The 24,980-nt window shown below is 40.3% G+C and overlaps 1 protein-coding gene across 3 annotated transcripts in view; it reads right to left on the reverse strand.

Moving 5' to 3' along the window:
* Positions 1-24,980, reverse strand: part of lcor (ligand dependent nuclear receptor corepressor) — a 107,554-nt gene that overhangs the window by 42,944 nt on the left and 39,630 nt on the right. For 2 of the 3 annotated variants that reach the window (XM_037534449.1, XM_017709548.2), the window contains exon 3: positions 17,120-17,199. The exons of the other annotated variant lie outside the window; for it this stretch is intronic. In XM_037534449.1, the coding sequence (XP_037390346.1) occupies positions 17,120-17,199 (80 nt within the window). The remainder of the gene's footprint in view (positions 1-17,119; positions 17,200-24,980) is intronic. 3 annotated transcript variants of the gene reach the window in all.

Raw genomic sequence — 24,980 nt, forward strand, 5'->3', positions numbered from 1 at the left:
AGATAACATAACAGATTTCATTGGTGCTGACTAGCATACACCAGCATCCAAAACACAAAATATGCTGATTTTGTGCAGGAAATGTAGTAAGCAACTCCTTGACTGCATCTAATAAAAAATTACAGAAGACAGCCTCTAAATGAACATAAGAACATGAAGAACACAAACTAAACAGCAACTATCCATGAGGCCATTTCCTACTACCTAGTTAACTAGGAGGAGAGGAAGCTGTCTAACTGAATTCTTGTGAGAAGGCTCTAACTGCAAAGCCACAGAATAGCACACTCAGACCCAGGCTGTCAGACCCATATTCTCAGCTTCAGATAGGATATCAGCCAAGAGTCTAAGAAGAAGTTTACATTTTTTTACATGAAGGGCAAAAAATGTAGTGTGTAACATTTCAAGAAAGCCTTACCATGACTGACTTTCAAATGGATGCCTACTTTGTACACAGTGCGATGCAAAGGTCAAGGAACTAGAGCTTCTGCACACATTCCACTCTAATTGTTAGGATGTTAAGCAGCTAATGGCATATACATAAACAGCTTTCCATATGACATACACTATATTGTCAAAAGTATTCACTCACCAATCCAAATAATTGAATTAATGTGTTCCAATTACTTCCATGGCTACAGGTGTACAAAACCAAGCACATAGGCATGCAGACTGCTTCAAATATTTATGAAAGAATGGGTCGCTCTCAGGAGTTCAGTGAATTCCAGCATGGTACCATAATAGGATGCCACCTGTGCAACAAATCTAGTTGTGAAATTTCCTTGCTACTAAATGTTCCACAGTTGACTGTCAGTGGTATTATAAAGTGGAAGTGATTGGGAACGACAGCAACTCAGCCTCGAAGTGGTAGGCCATGTGAAATGACAGTGCGGGGTCAGTGCATGCTGAGGTGCATAGTGCACAGAGGCCGCCAACTTTCTGCAGAGTCAATCACTACAGACCTCTACAGACTGTGGCCTTCAGATTAGCTCAAGAACGGAGCAGAGAGCTTCATGGAATGGGTTTCCAAGGCCAAGCAGCTGCATCCAAGCCTTACGTCTACAAGCACAATGCAAAGCGTGGAATGCAGCGGTGTAAAGCGTCCACCACTGGACTCTAGAGCAGTGGAAATGTGTTCTCTGAAGTGACTAATCACACTTCTCCATCTGGCAATCCGATGGATGACTCTGGGTTTGGTGGTTGCCAGGAGAACAGTAATTGTCTGACTGCATTGCACCAAGTGTAAAGGGGATTATGGCATGGGGTTGTTTTTCAGGAGTTGGGCTTGGCCCCTTAGTTCCAGTGAAAGGAACTCTTAAGAGATTTTGGACAATTTCATGCTCCCAACTTTGTGGGAACAGTTTGGGAATGGCCCCTTCCTGTTCCAACAGGATTGCGCACTAGTGCACAATCTGTCAACCTGACAGAACAACTTTGGGATGAATTAGAGTGGAGACTGCGAACCAGGCCTTCGCGACCAACATCAGTGTCTGACCTCAATGCGCTTCTGGAAGAATGGTCAAAAATGTGGAAGGCCTTCTCAGAAGAGTTGAAGCTGTTATAGCTGCAAATGGTGGGCCAACATCATATTAAACCCTATGGATTAGGAATGGGATTCTTATGCGTGTGAAGGAAGATGAGTGAATACTTTTGGAAATCTAGTGTATAATGCACTATTTGGGTGTAGAAGCCATATATATAAGCCATGTATATATGACCTATGTAGTGCACTACATAGGAAGCAGTTTGTGATTCAGCCTATGTGATCATGATAAGTCTGTGGCTTGGTTGAGAGTTGGCTGAGTAGCTGGATAATCAATAATTATTTACACCTGTGCAAGATAGCAGTCTGCAGCACCAAAATAAACTTTGGTCCTAAAAGAAGAAACATTTTTTTACCATAAAGATGTGCACTAATACTAGCAAATTCTACAATCTGACTTTTTTGGTATTGTTCATTAATTAACATCGTAGCACATCTGTGTCTGGAGGAACAGAAGAATCTCTTCCTCTTTGTCTTGGAGCTAGGAACTGGGAATTATCAGTATTTTCTTGAATAAACAAGCTTTGGAACAGCAGACCTTCCTCAAGGCAGTTGATTTATAATAATAATAATAATAATAATAATTCTTGCCAGAGTGACAAGCCTTCTGGACCGGTTTGACCACCACAGAGCTTCTCACTGTACGCTATGCAAACCTTACCTGGTTCCTCTTAATATATGTTCCTCTTGCTCTTGGGGAGTTTGTGAGCGACAGAGAGCACTACAGCTTAGAACTTCAGATTGAGCGGTGTTCAACCTTCACTTAAATAATTAGCACTTACCACACCGCTAACCCCCTCATGTCTCACGCCTTTTCCCTCTTTTCGTTTTTTCTCCCTCTCTTTCTATTTCTCTGTCTCTTACACAGATATTTCCTTAGCCTACTCAATATGGTGTCTACCCAGGACCGAGTTCTCCAGGCCCTGAGCTCAGAGTTGGCCCAGCTGGACCGGCAGATCACCGCCCTCCTGAAGAGGCAGGACGAGCTCCTTCAGCAGAAGTTGCAGCTCGAAGCCACCCAGGAAGTTCCCCCTCGGTGCTCGCACCAGCCTAGTCTCTTCGTACACCGGGAAATGGCGTTCTCATGCCAGCCCCAGCCCCACCTGGTCCCTGGAAACACCAGCGCCGCAGAGGGCCTTCCAAGACCTTCACCACCACCCCAGCCGGTCTTCACCTCCTGCAACTGCTTCGCCACCCTCAGTTCACCGCCTATGCCTTCACCTACGTCTTGGGCCCCGTTGTCCGCACCAGCGCCTCTGCGCTCTACACAGGAGTTTATGTTATTGGTAGTTCTATTGTCCGCCATGTTAGAGTAAGAGGTATAAACAGCCACGCCACTGTCTCCTGTTTTCCAGGTGCTCGTGTTTTAGACATAGCCAAGCGCCTCCCCTCAGCCCTCCGCAGACGCGACGCCTTCGGGACCGTGGTTATCCACGTCGGGACCAACGATATCGCAGTGAGGTCCTGAAGGAGCAGGCTTCACCCTAGTCGTCTGGGATCCGTTGTCCTCTCACGGAACATCGAGAGGGCCATCGACTGACTTCAAAGTGAAGGCCACGTAAGTAGCACCAAATATAGAAATGCTACAGCTAATCATGTTGGTGTTTCTGCTAGAAATAAGCCGATTGCTAGCACCTTGAGACTGTTTCTGTTCCCCAAATAAAACAAAGCATTAAAAAGCCTCAAAAAAGTTCGCTCTAGTAACCTGATCAATATCAGACCAGTTATACAAGTTTGCAATGACCGCACCTTTGGTCTAAAACTAGGACTGCTTAACATTAGATCCCTTACATCTAAAGCCAGTATTGTAAATGAAATTATTACAGATCACGATTTTAATGTTCTGTGCCTTACAGAAACATGGATTGTACCCGATGAATACCTTAGTCTAAATGAAAACACTCCCACAGGCTACAGCTATGTACATAGCCCTCGTTTAAGCGGCCGGGGTGGAGGTATAGCAACCATTCATATTAAAACTTTAAGCCTGAGCCAGAAAGTAGGATATACATTCTCTTCTTTTGAAGTTCTTTTACTTAATATACTTGATCAAGGAACAAATAAAAATTCATTTTTATTAATTACAATTTACAGGCCGCCCGGTCCGTATTCTCAGTTCTTACAGGAAATCTCTGAGTTTCTATCAAGCTTAATAACGTTTTCAAGTAAAATAATAATTGTCGAAGATTTTTTAATATCCACATTGGCAATCCTCACGATGCACTAAGTAAGGCATTTATATCTATCATAGGTTTCCATAGGTTTCACCCAAATTATAAAAAAGGGTCCATACACTACCACAACCACACTCTAGGCTTAATACTGACCTTTGGTGTAGACATAGATAACTTAACCATTCTCCCCCAGAGCACAGCAGTCTCATAGATCATTACTTAATTTCTTACGAAATTCAGTTTAGTGGTAATGTGCGTTCATCACCATGTTATCGTGTCAAGTGGACTACATCTTCCTCCACAGCTGGCAACTTTACCAGAAACCTTCCGCAGTTATCAGCCTCTGTTAGCTGTCCATTTAATCCTACCAAGTTAGATATTATGACCAAGTTCTTAGAGGATACCTTTCGATCTACTTTAGATAATGTGGCTCCATTAAAAAATAAAATGGCACGGCAGAAAAAACTCACCCCTTGATATAACGATCACACTCGAGCTTTAAAACAGACTGCTAGGCAACTAGAGCTAGGCGTCTGACTGAATTAGAAGTGTTCCAGTTCGCCTGGAAGGAGAGCCTTATAGACTATAGAAGAGCTCTTACTGTAGCACACTCAGCCTCTCTCTCCTCTCTCATAGCAAACAATAAGAAAAAACCCAGATTACTATTTAGCACAATTTCTAAAATAACAGAGAACAAAAAAAGTCACTGAACCCCAGAAACCATGGTTTTATGAATTTCTTTAGTGATAAAATAAAAAAAAAAGAGAAAATTCTGAATACACAGTTAAACTCTACAAACCTGCTGTCTTCTAATGCCAGTCTAGACCCTGAGAATATTACAGTCACTGTAGAGAGGCTGGTATCATTTACCTTGCTTCAAGAAAATGAACTAGTTAAAATAATTTCTTCTGCAAAATCATCTACCTGTATTTTGGACCCAATCCCTACAGGTTCACTCAAGGAAATCTTACCAGAAATAACTAAGCCTATTCTGTCAATAATAAACTCCTCTCTTAGCCTTGGATATCCCAAAAACGTTTAAACATGCAGTAATTAGACCACTGATTAAGAAAGCGAACCTCGATCCCTGTAAACTATCAAACTATAGACCTATCTTGAATCTCCCCTTTATATCCAAGATCCTGGAAAAAGTGGCAGCAAAAAAATCAAGCTCCTATTTGTATAGGAATCACCTACATGAAAATTTTCAGTCTGGTTTTAGGCCACATCATAGTACAGAAACAGCACTAGTAAAAACTGTAAATGATCTTCTATCATTCTCTGATAAAGAAAAATGTGTCTTTGCTAGTCCTCCTTGACCTTGAGTGCAGCATTTGACACAATAGACCACTCTATCTTACTAGATAGACTAGAAAACCTTGTAGGGATACCAGGAACAGTTCTTTCCTATCAGTTCATTAATGTAAAGGGTGAATCATCTGTGCTTGTAAAAGTAAAGTATGGTGTTCCACAAGGCTCTGTTCTAGGACCTATATTATTCACAATATATATGCTACCATTAGGCACCATTATCAGTAAACACAGTATAAATTTCCACTGCTATGCCGATGACAGTTATATATATCAAGCAAACCGGATTATAAAATTAAACTTAGCAAGATTGAGGACTGTGTAAAAGACATAAAAGCCTGGATGTCTAGTAACTTTCTGCTACTTAATCTTAGTCCTCCTTCTTGATCCAAAAGTAGCTAGAAACAAACTGTATAATTTAACGCTTAACAATTTCTCAGTTGCATCAAGCTCATCTGTTAAAAATTTTGTGTCGTGATAGATGCTGATCTGTCCTTCGACACAAATATAACTAATATTACTAGAACAGCTTTCCTGCATCTTCGTAATATCACTAAATTAAGAAATACATTATCTCTACAGGACACAGAAAAGCTAGTTCATGCATTTATTACTTCAAGGCTAGATTACTGTAATGCCCTGCAGTCTGGATGTCCCAGCAAAAGTTTTAACAAGCTTCAGTTAGTCCAGAACGCTGCAGCCAGAGTCCTCACAAGAACCAGGAAGTTTGATCATATTAGCCCAGTTTTATCAACCCTGCACTGGTTACCAGTTAAATTTCGCATTGATTATAAAGGTCTATTATTGAATTATAAAGCTCTAAACGGACTCACCCCTCAGTACCTGAGTAAACTTCTCTCCCACTATGAACCATCACGCCTACTTAGATCACAAGGTGCTGGCTTACTACTGGTACCTAGAATTAATAAAGTTACATCAGGGGGAAGAGCTTTCTCATACAAAGCCCCCCAGCTCTGGAATAATCTTCCTGTTAATGTTTGGGAATCAGACACAGCCTCAGTTTTTAAGTCTAGGCTAAAAACTTACTTGTATAGTCAAGCCTTTGGTGATTAGTCTTTCTTGCCAGATCTAGACCTGACAGAGTCTCTGCTGCTCTGTGAACACTGTAATCTGTATTCAGTCACAGAACTGACTGCATTTTTCTTTCCTTTCTTTGCTGAGCTGAAGCTGCCGATCTTGTGCGTCTGATGCTGTTGCTTCTTGTGCCTTGATCGGGTGCCACTGCTCACCAGCCTTCTGGACCAGCTTGACCACCACTGAGCTTCTTGCTTTACAACACTGCGCAATCCTCACCCTCAGATGCTGCTGCTGCTGTATAATCATATATTAATCAAGTTAATCACTGCTTTTCTTTTTCCCCACTTTGTTCTATAATACTTTATACTAATAATGTTTGCTATCCGGTGTCGACCGTAGGAGGATGGGTTCCCCTTCTGAGTCTTGGCTCCTCTCAAGGTTTCTTCCTCTTTAGAGAATTTTTCCTTGCTCATTGGGGCTTGGACCCAGATTTTCTTTTCTTTTCTTTCTGTAATACTGATTGTTCTGTAAAGCTGCTTTGTGACAACATCTGTTGTAATAAGCACTATATAAATAAATTTTCCTTGCTTTTTCCTTGCCACTATTGCCATCGACTTGCTCATGGGGGTTTGGAACCAGAGTTTTTCCTGTAAAAGCGCCTTTGTAACAACACTTTTTGTAAAAAGTGCTATATACATAAACTTCAACTTGACTTTAAGGACTGGATGGCCCGGAGGACTCAGTAGATAGGTACCAACAGGAAAAAAGGGCGGTCGGTCAGTGGAAGGAGTACACATTAATTTCTTAATCCAAGATACATGCCATCTTCACAGGATTCAGGGCCAGAGGCTTCTGGTCTGTCAGGCTCCATTTCTCTGGTTGAGTTCATTGAGGCAGTTGGCAAGCTCCTTAGGGGCAAGGCACAGGGACGGATGAGATTCGCACAGAAATGCTTAAGGCTCTGGATGTTGTGGGGCTGTTGTGGCTGACACGCTTTGGCAATATCACATGGACCTTGGGAACAGTACCCTTGGACTGGCATGGACCGGGGTGGTAGTCTATTTTTAAGAAAAGGGACCAGATGGTGTTCACCAACTATCGGGGAATCACACTGCTGAGCCTTCTTGGAAAAGTTTATGCCAAGGTGCTGGAAAGCAGATTGGATAGTCGAACCTTAGATTGAGGAGGAACAATGCAGATTCCATCCTGGCCGTGGAACACTGGACCAGCTTTTCACCCTCTTGCAGACTGTTGAAGGACATGGGAGTTTACCAACTTGTCAAGACGTAGCCAAGGTCAGGAAGGTGTTATGTGTGGAGGCCGGAGGCTCTCTGCTTTTTGCAGGTGGTGATGTCCTTTTGGCTGGATCGCATTGATGCCTCCAGCACTCACTGGAGTGGTTTGCAACTGAGGGTCTGAGTCCATGGTTCTAGCCCAGAAAAGGATGGAATACCCACTGCAGTTAAGGGGAAAAGACCTGCCCCAGATGCAGGAGTGTAAGCATCTTGAGGTCTTATTTATGTGTGATGGGAAGAGGGATCATGAGATCGGCCGAAGCCTGGCACAGGCAGCAGCAGTAATAATTCTGCCGGTAGCATGATCTGAAAAACAGCCCCATACCATGATACACCACTGGTGGTATTTTTAGTGTCCTATGCAGAGGTTTGTCTTCTCCAAACATGGTGCTTCGTTGTATTACCAAAAAGTTAAATTTTTGAAGTTTTGAGGGTTTTACAAATGTTCTGTATTAACTTCAAATAAGATTTAACATGCTTTTCGCCTGTCTTCCAAGGTGATTGCAAATGGAAGCTGTGGTGGAGGAGTACATTGCCTACACTGTTTTTTCTGCTCTTTTCAAGTGGCCTATGGCTCTTAGGCTACTCTTCTGACTCATGATCTGACTGCCCAGTTGAAAATGAGCTCCTGTGCATGGTCAGTTGATAGCTGAGTGATGTTCCTTCCACTTGCGGACAATGGACCAAACATTGCTTACAAGAACATTTAGGAGTTGACACAATAGTCAGTAACCAGTGCCATTGCTATTCTGCTCAACTATTTAGTTTGTTGAGGTCTTAAGAAAACTATTTGCTTTTAACCATCATGAGATGGTTCTTGATAGTTTTGTGACAAATTAGTTGTTTACTTGCATTCAGAGGTGGGTCTCCTTTTTTCAAAGCATGGAAGAAATAACTTACCAACATGTGCTAATGCAGATGATTACAATTAGCATGGGTAGGATAACTAATTAAGGGAATCAGTGGGTTTAGTGATTTGTCTTACTGTGTTCAGCACTGTGTTTCTGTTTCACTGCATCGTCTTTCAAGTTCAAGAGACTTTATTCTTATTTCAACTATATACAGTACACAGTGAAACGAAACAGCATTCTTCCAGAACCACAGTGCAACACAGGAACACAAAAACAATACAAAAAAACAATTTAAACAGTACAGACAATACAGTGCAATAAATATGATTGACTTACAATGACTACAAAACAGGGCACAGACAGAACACGGTATACATAGAGCTGTGCAAAGCAGGTTGTAACATACTAAGACATACTAGCAGCAGTAAGTATTTCAGTGTGAAATGCAATTATTATATTTAATTGAATGGTGTCATTTGATATGTATGTGTGTTTGTGTGTCTATGTAGGTGTAAATCAGTTCAGTCTGTGGGAGTTGAGGAATTTGATGGCTTGTGGAAAGAAACAGTTGCACAGTCTGGCTGTGAGGGCCTGAATCTGATGGTGAGCAGAGAGTGGTCACTCAGTGATCTCCTGAAACAACCATCTCCTTGTCTTGACCACATTCAGATAAAGACTGTTGATTTTGCACCAGTCTGTCAGTCGCTGCACCTCCTCGCTGTACACTGACTCTTCATTCTTACTGATGAGACCAACCACATTAATGTCATCAGCAAACTTTATGATGTGGTTTGAACTGTGAGCTGCCGCATAGTCGCAAGTTATCAGAGTGAACAGCAGTGGACCGAATACACTGCCCTCCGGGGGCTCCAGTGCTCAGTGTGAGGGTGTTAAAGACGCACCCTATTTGGACTGACTGAGGTCTCTCAGTGTGAAGTCCAGGATCCAATTGCAGAGAAGTGTTCAGGCCTTGTAAGCTCAGCTTTTCAGTCAGATGCTGAGGAAAGATGGTACTAAATGCTGAACTGTCTATGAAGAGCTAGTCTATGAACAGCATAATTCAAAACTCATTTGAAAAACAGCTCTGCAAAATCTGCTACTAAAATTGTCTGGTTCGTTTACACTCCCAGATGCAAGGTGGATGTGGTCAGGGTGGCACAGAGATCTCAGCCCTCATTAGGTGGGCCATTAGGTGTCCTGCCCGGCAGCTTGACCATAAAAAGATGGCAAATGGGTTCATGCTCGTTTTGATGCAGCCCCTTATCATTGTAGCCCAAGTAATCTAAAGGTTATTTGCAAACTGTAGTTGACAAACACTTCTTTTTGCCAAAATTTTGTGAATATGCATAGCATTTACAAAACAGTGAGGACAGGTGAAAAGATCATCGGGATCTCTTTTCCCTCCATCGCAGAGATTAACACCACACACTGCATCCGAAAAACCACCAGCATCGTAGATGACCCCACACACTTCTCAAACAAACGGTTCTCTTTTCTGCCACCCCGAAGAAGGTACCCCAGCATTCAGGCTCTCGGAACCAGACAGTGCAACAGTTTCTTTCCACAAGCCATCAGATTCCTCAATTCCGCTGTCTGAATTGACAGACACCAACATAGACATACACATACATAAAAATATGACGCCATTACACTCCTGGATTATGCCTGTGAGACAGTTTTTAAATATAATTAGTGCATTTCACATTGAAATACTTCACTATAATGAATAATTATATAATTCACCTATCTAACTACTTGCATTTTTTCACATTTTATTTCCTTAACAATATCTGATTAGGTGTATTATTGCACACTTTATTTCTTTAACCATATTGGCTGTTAAAATACTGTATCAACCAAATACTGTATTTCGTTGCTGCTGTTGTTTGCTACCTCAGTGACTGTTATACACCCTGTTTTGCACAATCTCCATATTCTCAGTATTGTGTACTGTGTGTGCCCTGTTTTGTATTTATTGTAAGTCTTTTATATTTATTGGACTGTACTGCCTTTACTGTGTATATTGTATTGTTTTGCACCTGTGTTCGTGTGTTACGCCATGGTCCTGGAGGAAGGTTGTTTCATTTCACTGTGTACTTATATATAGCTGAAATGACAAAGCCTCTTGAACTCTCTTGAACTGTCTTCTGCATGAATGTGTGTTTGCCAGACATCAGGAGAACACTACCTACTGAAATGCAAAATGGCAATTTTGGTGGAGGAGGAATAGTATTCTTGTGGAATCTTAAGAAAAATATTTCCAGAAGAGTAAGGCTGTTTCAGCAAAGTCCATATGCCCATGGTTTTGGAATGGGAAGTGAGTTATGGTCAGGGTTGGGATAGCTACTGAAAAATTAGTAGTTAGCTACTTTGTAGACACTTTCCCAAAAATTTGTAGCAGCTACAATTTAGCTACTTTTCCAGAAAAAGTAGTGGCAAATTTTTAGCTACATTTTGCAAAGCAGTGCACTACTTTTTAGCTACATTCAAAGCGTGACTGTCAGAATGTTTGTGAATCTCAACCAAATAGGCCCAACTGAATGTGTGAACAAGACACCACATTTAAACTTGTGCCAGAAAGAAACACAATTGAAAAGCTGCAAATATACAAAAAGGTCACCAAAAAGCAAGTTTAAGTGTAACCAACCATCAAACTTACACAACCAAAAGCGTGACAAAGGCGTGATTCGACAAAAATTTAGCAAGATATACAGACATGACATTCAGTGTCCCTTAAACTTCAGCAAGACTGTGGCTCTGTTTCGGGAGAGAATCAGGCCTGCGTAGCTGAATAACCTCTCCACGGCTGCAGAGCTGTTACGGCTCCACAGCAGAACAGATCCTCATTTGCTGTAAAATAATGCACAGTTCTAACACAGTTTTCACATAAATGGACTTAATGGAGTTAATGTATAACTGTTAATTCACCAACCTTCAACACTTAACACTGCTGGTCACTCAACAACGCAGATGATGAAATGGTAAAGAGAAAGATTTAAGACAAACATCAATAATTTGGAGATGAATGAACTTATTTGCATTTATAATCACTCAGCTGGTTTCCTCATACGTTTAATCTGCAACAACTCGTAAGGCTGAAGTCAGCTTCTCATTCGCCAGCTTCTCGTTCGAATTGTCCCATTCCACCTTAAATGGTGCAGCAGTACAATCTGGTGCCACAGGCACCATTTAAGGTGGAACAATTCGAAAAAGAAGCTAGAGAATGAGAAACAACTTCAGCCTCGTAAAAAGTTGAACACTGAGATACAATTTACACGAAATCTTTGAGGAAAAGTTTCCTGGCTGAGGTGTGAGGAAAGAGGCTACAGCTGAGCTAAAGCTTAAAGCAGAGCAAAATAAGTCTGCCTTTTGGCTCTTCTTGCCATTTCGGTTGCGACCTGAGCTAAACCTACTAGTAAAGGGTGATCAGCACGTGGGGTCAGCGCTTGACCGTTTGCGCTTGAAGTGTCCGCAGTTCAATCAGCACAGTCGCCACCAGCCCAGTTAACTACCGTGTTCTATGGCTCAAATTTTGTATGGATTGCCTTAAATTTGTAGTGAAATTGTAGCGAAATTAGCGCTGTAGCTATACAAGAATCTGTAAGCACTACAGCTATTAGCTACATCTCATAATACTGTAGCAGCTACAGCTATTTGCTACAAACCTTTATAGTTCTCTACAAAAAGTCGTGTGCTACTTGCCCATCCCCAGTTATGGTACCGTGTGTGTTATGGTACGGTGCCATATACTTTATACTGCGTACCTCATAATCAAGCTTCCAGGGAGAAGGATGGATATTTCAACAAGACAACAACCCCAAACATACAGCCAAAATAACTCCAGACTGGTTTCTAAAAAAGTGACAATGCCTGTTATGGCCTAGAACAGGCGTTGGTAACCATCACTGCACCATCTCAAATGAGCGAATAAATGCAGCTATCAGTTCTTGTACAGAGGACCTTAGCCTACCCTTTCAGATTTCGTTAACTGGTATCTGACTTCACTCCCCTTCAACTTGCTCTGAGAAACCTACTGCCACAGCATAGTACAAAGCTCTTTTAAGTATCATTCGCTGTTGAATTGTTTAAAGCTAGGAAGCCAGCCTAATTTTTCTTTTCCTCAACCCACCTGTCCAGTACTCCAACACAATAGCTGTCTTCACAGAGGGGCTCTAAACAAACCAGATGGCTCTTAACAAGATCATGGACTCGGGAATGGACTTATAGATAGGATATACAGCAGGGCTTGAGCAATTTGCTCTCTAGATCCAAGCCTTGGTAGGTCAACTTGGTAGGTCAACCTATGAATATTATTTGTTATTTGTTAAAACTATAGGTGGCATGGTGGGTAGCACTGTCGCCTCACAGCGAGGAGGACCTGGGTTCGATTCCCCGGCCGGATGACCAGGGTCCTCTCTGTGTGGAGTTTGCATGTTCTCCCCGTGTCTGCGTGGGTTTTCTCTGGTTTCCTCCCACAGTCCAAAGACATGCAGTCAGGCCAATTGGTCATGCTACATTGCCCCTAGGTGTGAGTGATTGTGCATGCCTGTCTGTCCACCCTGCGATGGACTGGCGACCTGTCCAGGGTGTACCCTGCCTTCTGCCCATTGACTGCTGGGATAGGCTCCAGAACCCCCATGCGACCTTTGGGGGAGAAGCGGCTTTGAAAATGGATGGATGGATGGATGTTAAAACTATTTGTAATATTAAGACCATGTAGATTAACTGTTTCCACTTACAGGCAGATTTAGAGTATACAAGCTGTGCAACTTACTCTCACGGTATATGTGAACAGGTTATATAAAGACAAAAAGTGAGGCGACACAGAATCTTGACATACTCATTAGTTTTTACCCCAGCAAGCTTACAATACACAATAGTTTCATATACCACTTCCAGACGTCTTGTTTTGTATCATTGCTGCAATTGTGTGGAACTGAATTTAAGACCATTGGAAGTCTATACGTTCAACTTATATTTTGCAGTCTGCTTGAAATTGGCATCTCAAGCAGAAGCCGTTGTAAGAAGGTGAACTGTGCATCAAAACTGCATCATGATGAAAGTTCACCAAGCCAAAAGAGTGTACATACAGTGTGCTTGTACCTTAAGACAGAAAAGAAAATAAGTTATGCTCTTGAGTGGCTCAACAGACTATATGTCTGAGGTCCATGTGGAATGCGACTAAACCAATAAAGCAAAGAGTAAAAGGTGATTACAAACAAAAAGTGTGATAAGCCAACTGTGCATTTTCTAGATGTCTTTAATTCAACATAAACTGAATAAGGAACAAGGGCTTTATAATATAAGAACTTGAAATAAGGTCGGTATATTACTATTTTGGTTGGATGCAAGCCCATTTGCACTCTTGCCATTTTGTTGGTCGGGAATGATAACAACTGCAATAATGTGGATAAACACATGAATGGCACGGACATATTTGACATATTTGTTTCTAGCAGTATCTGAGCTCAGGACTGTCTTTTTCTCTAAGCTATTGGTAACTAGCACTCTATTAGACACGTCTAACTTGGTACACTGTGTAGATGTAAAGTCAGAGACAGTAACTCATTTGTTGCACAATTGCAGTATATTTGGTTGGCGGATTATTCTCAGTCCAGCAGTGACAATGAGGTGTTTAAGAACTCCAGCCACACACTAACACACCACCACATCATTGTCACTGCAGTGCTGAGAATGATCCACCACCCAAATAATACCTGATCTATGGTGAGGGGACAGGGTAAACAAGGACTAGCAAAGCATGCACAGAAACAAACTGAATACAGTCTGTAATTGCAGAGCTACTAAGTATAACTATATGGTAAATGGAGCTGATAAAATGTATAGTGAGTGTAGATACAAAGAGGTGGTACAGACAAGGAAGGTATGGCTGGTAGGCGTACATATATTAAACCACTCAAATATAAATATGTAACTTCTCCCAAATACTAACTAAATGCAACAGACCTTTCCAATATCAAAGAAAAAAACACTCAGTTTTGACTTCTAAATGTGAATCAGAAGAGAACCAAGAAACCTTACATGATTAATAGAATCAATGAAATATCTAACAACCAAAATCTGACCACATTCAAAGCCATTGTAAAACAGACAAGTGTTTCTTGACATAATTAAGTACATGGCTTGGCAAAATCTATAAATATTTATTATTTATCTGATTTAGTAATTAATTCAATTGTTTCACTGTTTATTTTGTTCTTACCTATTTTACTTTTTTATTCTGTAAGATTGCTTTCATGTTATTTTTAGAGCTTTAAAGCACTGGAGCCACTAGATCTTTGCACTAGAAAAGTACTAGAAAACTGACATACACTCCCTGAGCACTTTATTAGGAACACTTGTACACATAATCATGCAATTATCTAATCAGCCAATTGTGCCGTAGCAGTGAAGTGGACAAACTCATGCAAACATGGACCAGCAGCATGAAACAGAATGAAAGGGGAAAAAGTGATCTCAGTGAGTGTGTTTACATGTACTAATTAATCCAATTATAATCAGATTTCTGCAGTTATCTACATTTTTAAATGGTCAAGAAAACAGCATACTGTGATTTGTTAGACTGGAATAAGGTCTAGAAATGAGATCAAGAAATCCAATAAAGACAGCTGGATTATAGCTCTGTAATCAGATTTCTCAGTGCATGGATACTCCTACTCCGATTTCTTTTGGATTTCTCAGTCTGCACATGTGCGAAAACACACCACAGTAACAGAAATGCTAAAACTGACTATAGGCATCATGAAATTAAGGATTTAAATATTCTTCCTCTTCTAGATGATGCATGTTCATATTTTGAGGTAAGATGTCTCGATGTTTAAAAAAAAGAAAAAGAAAAAAAGCTGCTGTATAAAGTGAGTTTTACATTACATTTACATCATGTCTTCTTCTGAGAGTTGCAAAGCAGAAAACAGTACTCTCCAACTCGCGTAGAACCCTGACTCATAGTTTCCCCAATATCCGATTACTCATGTGCATGTAAACGCATTAATCATATTAGTGATAAAATCTAATTTTCTTCAGTTATTGGATTATTAAGCGCATGTAAACACACTCAGTGATTCTGGCCTGGTCTGATGAATCTCGATTTCTGCTGAAACACATATAGTAGGGTCAGAATTTGGTGCCAATAGCATGAACCCACAGACCTAGCCTTCCTTGTGTCAACAGACGGGAGAAGGTGGTGTAATGGTGTAATGAATGTTTTCTTGGCTCAATTTGGGCCTGTTAATATCCATCATCACTTAAATGCCACAGCTTATTTGAGTACTGTTGCTCACCAGGTGTATCCCTTGATGGCTACAATTTCCCCATTTTCTAATGGCTGCTTCTGGCATGATAACACACCATGGCAATGCAAATGTCTAGGAAAATATCACCTCAAGATGGTTTCATGAACATGACAATGAGTTCAGTGTGCTTCAGCAGCCTTCCCAGCTACTGGATCTAAATCCAACAGAATACCATGGGGATATGGTAGAACAGGTGATTTGCAGCATGAAAGTGCATCTAAAAAATTTGCAGGATTTCCCTGATGCTAACATGTCAACATGGATCAGAATCAAGGAATGTTTCCAACATCTTATAGAATTAATGCCATGCAGAACTGAGGCTGTTTTGAGAGCAAAGAGAGAACCTACCCAGTATTACTGTAGTGTTACTAATCAAGTGCTCAATGAGTACATATGAAATGTTTGCATGAGCAACTGTTCGTAATGAACCACGATAAATCTTACACATTGTATGCTGCTCTCTTTGCGAACAACTAAACATATAGTCATACGTAAGAATTTGAACACCACAGGTAAAATGACGTTTTGCTCTACAGAGAACACATTTATATGGCATTTGTCTGCAAGTTTTATTGCATCATTTTGACTTGTCTTTTATTTAGTTTGATATACTGAAAAAATAAAAGATACAGTATACAATGTGCCCTAACTCCTGCAAATTAAGTGACATATATAGTAAATATATATGGCATATGGTAACAAATACAATACTACAACTAGTATTGAAATAATTTCTGGACGAGGTGGAGACAAAAAAGATAGCACGATTAGACAGATGACTGCAATGAACACGAAATTCATGTGCTTTGGACTCAATCTTTCTTCAAACTTTCTAATTTTGGGGAAAGATTACTGATTACCAAAAGTGGAAGATTACCAAAGTGATACAGTTCTCTGAGTGGTTCAACATTTTAAACTTTCTACCCAAGTTTGATGACTCTAGCTTGTAAATTCAGAGTGTGGAAAAAAACACTTAAATTATAGTTCAAGGAAGGTGGGAAGAAAAAAGAATAAAAGAAACTTAAAACAATGTGTCTATTGCTGTCTACTCCATTGTAAAGCAAATTAAGTTGAATTCAGAATTTAGCTTCAAGTGTCTATGATATGATTACGGCCGTATTAAAGGGAAAATCACATGAACACAACATAAAAACACAATAACAGTGGGTCCACCTTTCAAATCTTCCCTGAATGCAGCCCTGTCATTCATGTCACTATGTTACTTGTTTTAAAGGTAAATGTAGCTTTCCTATAATTGCTTTTGTTATGTTATCTACAGTTCACCTGCAGCTCCTATCATATGTAGTCATCTTGTGCCAAACTACTGGGAGTTCAGTGTAAACTGTCTTGCTTGTAAATTATACTTCAGAGTAAGTGCAATTTGGTGACCAATTCATGGCACTGTAGTAGATAAAAATACTTTTGCATTCATCAAGACAGCCATCAAAGAACTATTTCAAGGACAGGGTTACAGTCATGGAGTCAGAGCAACATACAGTACATAATGTAGCTATAGATGGTTTAGTACAGATGGTTTAAAACAAAGAAAATCTGTGATCATGATACAATAGAAATTTTAAACAGACAAATCAGTTACCTTCACTTTCTCTCGTCTTAAACAGCAGAAGAAACAATTTTCATCAAATGACCAATCTGAAACACGCTTTGGCTCACAATCTGCAAGAGAGCGAGAGAGCGAGAGTGAGACAGAGAGAGAGCGAGAGAGAGAGGGCGAGAGAGAGAGAGAGCAAGAGCGAGAGAGAGAGATTCAGGTTTTTATACCCTATAAAAAACTTGGTTGGCAGTGATTAATTTACTTGTGTTTAGTATTCTATGCAATGTGTTACTAAATACACATTCATTGTCATAACTTGAGACTGTATGTTTGTATGTATGTGTCATGATTGGCCCCTCCCAGTCTTCCATGTGCTTTTTGTTTTGGTCTAGTCCATGTGCTTCCTTTGTTTTGATTCCTTCCCAGTCCGACCCCCTTGACTCCACCCCTGAATATTCCCACCTGTGTCCTGTTATCCCTTGGTAGCCCTCTTGTCTTTAAGCCCTATGTTTTTCCTATGTATTGTTTGTACTGTTTGAAGAGTACTGTTTGAATTCTGTATTTGTTTCTTTATGTCCGTCCCTCCTGCTCTCTGTGTTGGCTCATTGAACTTTGACTGTCTTGACCATGACCCTGTCTCTGCACGTGTCCGCCTCATCATCGCTCCGCGTTACAGTATGCAGGCATGCATGCATCTTCCACTAACCTGATTTGAGATTACACAATAAAAGACTTATACTGAGTTATAGGATATATTGTGAGGGGGGAATGAAGGGCAAATTGCTGTCTTGTTCTGGGCCAAATTAATCAGTCTGTCAGTGTCAAAATATTGTCTAGAACATCAAAAATCATGTAGTGAATGGTAATGCAATAACAAACAAGAGACAGGTTAGCAGTTTACTACAAGAAGTATTGTAGTTTAATAGTGAATCTTAATTTGTTACAAATCCTGTGGAAGCTTAAGTGGATCTTAATTACAGTCATTAGTTGTTGAGATCAGATATTAACATGTTGATATCTATATTCATGCACAATCAATTTTGTATATAATGAAACTAAAGTACTTAAATTATTTTCATGGTATAATTCATTCATCATCTAAAATGTCTATCAAATGGAACTGCATTAAGATCTCACTGCTGTAAATTAATGAAAGCATTGCAGATATAAATCAAGAATCTTTAATATTACAACAGCCATGCGATTAATTTAGCTAAAAAGTGGAAAAAAGTAACAGCAAAAAACAGTAACCCTGCTGCTGCTTTATTCTCTACATGGCAGAAATAACCTCACGACTGCCCTGTTGCCATGACACTCAGTATTCATAAAATGTCTAACAACAGCCTGGGTTAAAATGAAGAAAGTGATGTAGAAAAAAAAATCTCTTGAAAAAGTAAATACTAAGAAACACACCTACCGCTTTCCATCTTGGCCTTGGCACTAGTGTAAAAGTATGTATTTCTAACTGCCGGCAAGGCTAAAAAAGGAAAAGTGGTAAAGAGTATGTGTGTCTGCATTTCCTGTTTGTTTCCATCTCAAAGCAATGAAATAAAAACATCCATATGATAGCAACTACATCTTTTCATAACAAAATGCAGAAATTTACTGCATTAGTCAAGTATGACAAGGATTTTTACAAGGCCAATCTGATCTGCTTCACTGAGCAAAAACAATTGTACCAAGATTATGTATATTTGTTAATACCAACTGGGCAACAATCATCACAGTATGTGAAGTTGACTGTTCCACAGTTAAGAAATAAGGACATTCATTCACATTACTTGCCTTTGAGTTCAGACAGACCACAGTCATTGTAGTACATGTGCCTGGGCTAGACAACATACTTGTAGCTGATCGCATAGCTACTGGTTATAACAAGGCATTGCATAACTCTGCCGAAGACCCAGTCTTCATTTAAATTTAGTGAATTTAAAAGATATGATGTTTCATCACTTGTGCAAAAATCATTGAACAATACACCAGTAAATTAATACAATTTTGGACCAATATTTTGATGAATTCTTGTACGGTCAGATGTCAATTTTTTCCAACTTTTGCTTAGGCTCTGTCACTTAGTAAAGACAAAGGACAAAGGACACAGTGGAATGATCTGCAGTTAATCACTAGTACACTATCTAGGTAATTAAGACAAACTTTCCAGTTGAGGCCTGTCAATACATGCTCGATGAGCTGCTAGAATGGTGATGGTGGTAAAAAGAGTAAAGGCTGTTTTCTGTCTCAGCTAACTGGACTTGCCAGTAGCCTCTTGACAAATCCATTATACCAAACCAGCAAACACCAGACAAGGTGTCCAATGTGTCTGCCGTCCAAAGATGTTTATGCAGCATAATAATCTCTTAATAATCTGACTAACAGCTCAATCAGAATATGTCCATGTATACACTTCAATCGGAATAGTCTATTCGGAATACAGTATTTATATGACTGAACGAGGGGCAATCCTGTAAATAATCTGTTAAACAGAAGAATAATAGCCACGTTAACTCCTGTATCCGATTACATTTCCAATCAGAACGTGTAAGTACCTTCTGCGCATGTGTATCACGTCATAGCAACGCTTTCAGCTTTAAAAGGAGGTGGTGGGACGGGGGGCATCCAGCTTATGTGTCTCAGAACACAACGCCTTCCTCTCCCTTAATCAGTACATCTGAGGTACATTTTCTGAGTCTGACATATTTTTCAAGCAATTAAAAACACAAGCATCCCAACTGAAAAATAATTTCAGTCTGACTGGACCTCACGTCATCTTCTGATCTGAAGGCCACATGAAGTTTGGAGGTCTGTAGTGACTGACTCTGCAGAAACTTGGCGACCTCTGTGCACTATGTGCCTCAGCATCCGCTGACACCACACTGTCATTTTATGTGGCCTACCACTTTGTGGCTGAGTTGCTGCCATTACCAATCACTTCCACTTTGTTATAACACCACTGACAGTTGACAGTGGAATATTTAGTAGCAAGGAAATTTCACAATTGGACTTGTTGCACAGGCGTCCTATCACAGTACCACACTGGAATTCACTGAGCTCCTGAGAGCGACCCATTCTTTCACTAATGTTTGTAGAAGCAGTCTGCATGCCTAGATGCTTGGTTTTATACAGTCTTAACAGCTTTGTATCATGTACATCTGTGAAAAAGTCTGGCATCACAATCGATCCCCATGTGTTCTTCGATGCACAAGCAATATTACCTGAATAACTCTCCCTTATCTTTGAAATATTGTCATATTAAGAAATGCACAATCCCTACAGGATGCAGACAAGCTAGCACACAATTACTTTCCGGTTGGATTACTGTAAAGCCCTACTTTAACGCTCGAGATGACCTTGTCCCCGAGTATCTGAATGAACTTCTCTTATTATGAACCATTACAGCCACTTAGGTCACAAGGTGCTGGCTCACTAACCAAGTACCAAGAATTAGTAATATTACATTCGGGGATAGAGCCTTTACATGCAAAGTCCTCCAAACGGGGAATAAACTTCCAGACTCCTCAGTTTTTAATTTTAAGCTAAAAACCTATTTATTTAGTCAAGCCTTTGGTAATTAGCTTTTCTCATTAGACAAAAGGTACAGATTTGGGGGTTCATGGACCTACAGTATTATGGGAAATTTTGAAAGTTTGAGGGGATCCCTGACATCTCGGAGAGCCCTCATGTCTTCGCTACCTTCAGGCTCTCCTTTTCAGTGAAGTTTTTGCCAGGCCTGCTTTATATTGCTCTCAGTCACACCAAACTGTCTGTATGTTTCTGTGACAAACTGAACAACCGCGCATGCTGTGTGGCCTGATGCTGCTGTTTCATCTGCCTTGATCACCCACCTTCTGGACCAACTTGACCAACATGGAAATATCTGCTGTGCAGAAAACCTTACATGCATACCTGGCACTGCACAGACTCAATCTATTTAAATCACAGACATTATTTCACCTGCCTCACAATACACTGACCTCTTCTCACATTTATAATAACTAGGGACGCATCGTCACCGATACTGGTATTAGGAATCGGCCTGATACTGTGCCCATTTACTCCTACTCAAACTCATAAAACGGCACTGATATTAATATGTGATACCACTCGACACCATGTGATATGAGTCGAGCGTACGCTGCCTGTGTTAATGAACAAATGCTTCAAGCTGGCAGTAAAGCAGTGTCTGCTCACACAGAGAAGTGTTACTCTGGCAGTAGGCCACAAAGTCACTGGTCATTTTAAATATTTTGCCTGTTCTCACCAGAATACACTCTGATTTTACCCCATTTTCAAACACACAAACACAAATCACAACCACCTCCCCAATACAGGTAGACACAGATAGGCTATCAAATTGAAGGTGAATAATTTGGTCTGTGTTTCACATAGCATATCAATTAGACCGAGCTTTTTCGTGGTGTAAAATGTATGTTAATTGGCTTTGTCCAAACACAATGTCCCATTCAAATGTAGTGCAAGTCACAGAACAAATAACAATGGGCTTCATTTATCAATACCTTTCTCTTAAATTTGTTACTGAAAAAAGTCCTAAGAAATACTCATCAGATGCATGACGTGTTCTTAAAATCGCAGAATTGTTCGCACCTTCATATTACCGAGTGTGTGTATATTCTGTTCTTGAATGTCCGAATCTTCATGAAAATTGCATCAGTGGGTTTCATGAAGAAATTTCTTTTAAAGAACGGTTGGTGAATGAGACTCAGTCAAACAAAAAACTTCAGCAACATGAAATGTAAGCTCCTCAGGTGCATAAGCCTCAGATCTGTTACTGTGCCACAGAGGCTAAGGACCAAAACTATAAAACGTACTTTAAAAAGCACCTTTTCTGGAACAACCACTCTTCTCAACTCCTAGCTAGCTAATGCATGTCACTTAAAATCAGCCAGGTTTTAATTATTTACTTTTTAAAGCACACTGCACTCATTTACACTAACAAGCACTTAGTTGTAATTAGGTTACTCAACACAGTATCACAAATGGTATCAACAAGAACTAAAAACAACATGCACTTGTACTTGGCCTGAAAAAAATGTTATCAAAGCATTTCTAATACTAATATCTCTTTTATGACAGGCCTCTCACAGCAGTCGCTCTCAAGGTTTCTTCCTCTTGCTCTTAGGGAGTTTTTCCTTATCAGTGATGCCCTTGGCTTTCTTACTCAGGCTTGGACTCAGATAAATCTCAGAAACAATGTTGATGAAAGTCTGTATAGCACTGTCCTCTGTAACAGCAAAAGTGTAGAGTGCAAGTGATGGTCAGTTTGATTCTGGATTTGCCTCTTACACTCCATGACAGCAGATACTTTTCACTTCAGTGACCTCCAGGTGAAGTGCCTGAAGCTCCCCGATGGCTTGCATCAGAGCTACTAGAGGAGGATTTGGAAGACACAATGGCCATGGTTGCATTGTAGTACGCTGACTACAAAGAAACTCTCCACAGATCAAACTTTCTGTATCCTTTCCATCTTCATTGAAACACTCAGGTAAGTCAACTCTGTAATTAATTACTCAAGTAGTTAGGGCTCAACACCAGTGTCAAAGTCAGAATCAGGCAACAGCTTGTCCAAAGTGGACCTCTACCTACTAAAAATAGCAGCAGGTAATCACCCTGCAATGTAAGACTAGTGGAGCTATCATAAACACTGTTCAGCAGTTAATGAGAGAACAGTTAACAGTCCGCTTCATACCACAGGATTTGGCACAGACAATAAAGTTCACTGTCCCATCGAGCAGGAAGTTATGTAGCTCATTAGACCTTCCAGCCTAGCACTGCTTCCAGCAGTCTGTAACACTTAATCTAGTGTTGTGTGTGGAAAGCTAGATTACATGTCCTTCCCTTGTTCTACAGTCTATCTGGATGTAGGTACACTCTTTAACAGTATTAAATGGTTGTAAAGTATATATTTCAAATCTCTGACAGGCAAGACGCACTACCTTAAAATCTATATTTAAATATATATATTATATTGTAACAGCTGATGAGATAAACGTTTTGCATAGCTGTTATGTCTGCTCTGATGGGTCCATGAACCTTAATTTGATTTTCATTTAAAAAAAAAACAGTATCAAAAACAGGAATTGAGTCAATTCTTGCATTTTGCTCAGTTGTCGTCAGTAAAAGAATAAATAAATAAACAGAAACTGAATAAAGGGTTGTATTTTACTTATCTAAATGTAAACACTTCTGACACTTTACGCAATATTAGAGTCTGCACTCTGCAGCGCACGTGGTCGCAGAAGTACAGGATACAGTCCTGTTGTTCTGACATACTGGTAGACTTCATTACATTTTGTACAGGTGTTTGTATATTTAATGTGCACAGCTTTGCTCTATCTGTAAAACAATGAAACGGTATAAGCAAGAGATTCCTGTACTGGACTCTTGCCATTTAATTGTGCTCCTCAGATCAGCTGCTGATGTGCTCTAGTTCAAGTTAAGAAGTATTTTGCCAGTGATGTGCAGAACTCCGACTCCTCTTCATGTACATGCGTCGTGCAGGCACATGGACACTAAATTACACTACGGATTTCCATGGTTTCTGTGCATAAATAACAGTTAATTCTTACTTTTCCGTCATTAAATAAACAGCGTAACAGTACCTAAAGCCAAACACTGTGCCCTAGGGTTTAGTTTAATGTAACAAAGACATTGGTTGGTACAGTTGGTACAGATGAGTGAAGATGACACTGGAGAGGCTGCTATTCTGTTACATGAAGTGTTCTTTCCATCAGCAGAAATGGCACATACTGAGCAGCCTGTTATAGGAAGGTCACCTCTGCATCATGATAGACACTAAACCCAACTAACTAAACCTACACCCAGGAATGGCGCAGATACTGTAGCACCCCCTGAAAATGTTCCATTTGCCTGCATTAAACAACTTACTTTTGTTTTAACTTTCACTAGCCCATCATTATATAAAATCCAGAGCTGTTGCCCACTCATATTTTCAATTAAATGTATAATCACACTCATTGTGTTTCATTCCACACATTAAACACATTTACTGTCTGTATGTAAAGCAATCACAAGGCGTTTTACAGGTGTGAACTCGGCCAGCTATACTGTTTAGTCTCTCAACAACATCAACTTAGCACGAACTGTAGGTCAGTGATCGATCACACTGCCTTACTGCCATCACTCCTACCACATCCATGTATTCAAACACCAGCTAGAAGACATCTGGATTTCTCTATTCTGTCACAGAAGTTTAAGGGGTGAACCACAATAGGGGTGAACACCAAAGTCCTCCTTTCAGGTATGTTTAAACTGAGAGCGGTGCTTTTGTGTCTTGTTTGACCTACAGCATCATCAATTTTCCATGTTTTGTGTGTGAAGGAGCGCTTCTTCAAGTTAGCCAGCTGCTAAAAACAGCTAGCCTGCAAAGACAGCATTCTCAAGAGCCACACATGCATCATCTTCAGTTTACTTTTGTTTAAAGCAGTACAATGAACATTATATGAAGATAATTGTTGTTATCATTTTATCGCCCAGCGATAGAGAGATGTATATGCTGCCATAAAGACAAAATCTTATCCAGGGAAGCTCATGGTTATTTCAGCAAGACCGTGCCAGGCCTCATTCTGCATGTGCTACAGTGGCATGACTTCATAGACACAAAGTGCCTGGCAGTGTGACTGCATGACGTCACTGGAATACAGAATCCTCAGTTTCCTTTTGTTTACATCAGGGTTGTAACTCACATGAACCCGCTTCTTTCTTTCACTTTCGTTGCTCTAGAATGCACTAACACTAACATTTGACTCAGCATTGGAACAGCGCTGGAGTTAAGTGGAGCAGACTTGAGGTAACACTGCTAAAGCTTGTTAGGATGTACAGAAAGAGGCGAGTTCACTGTAGGACAGTACAGTTACGCCACTGATCT

This window comes from Pygocentrus nattereri, chromosome 25, assembly GCF_015220715.1.
Source record: "Pygocentrus nattereri isolate fPygNat1 chromosome 25, fPygNat1.pri, whole genome shotgun sequence".
NCBI lineage: Eukaryota > Metazoa > Chordata > Actinopteri > Characiformes > Serrasalmidae > Pygocentrus > Pygocentrus nattereri.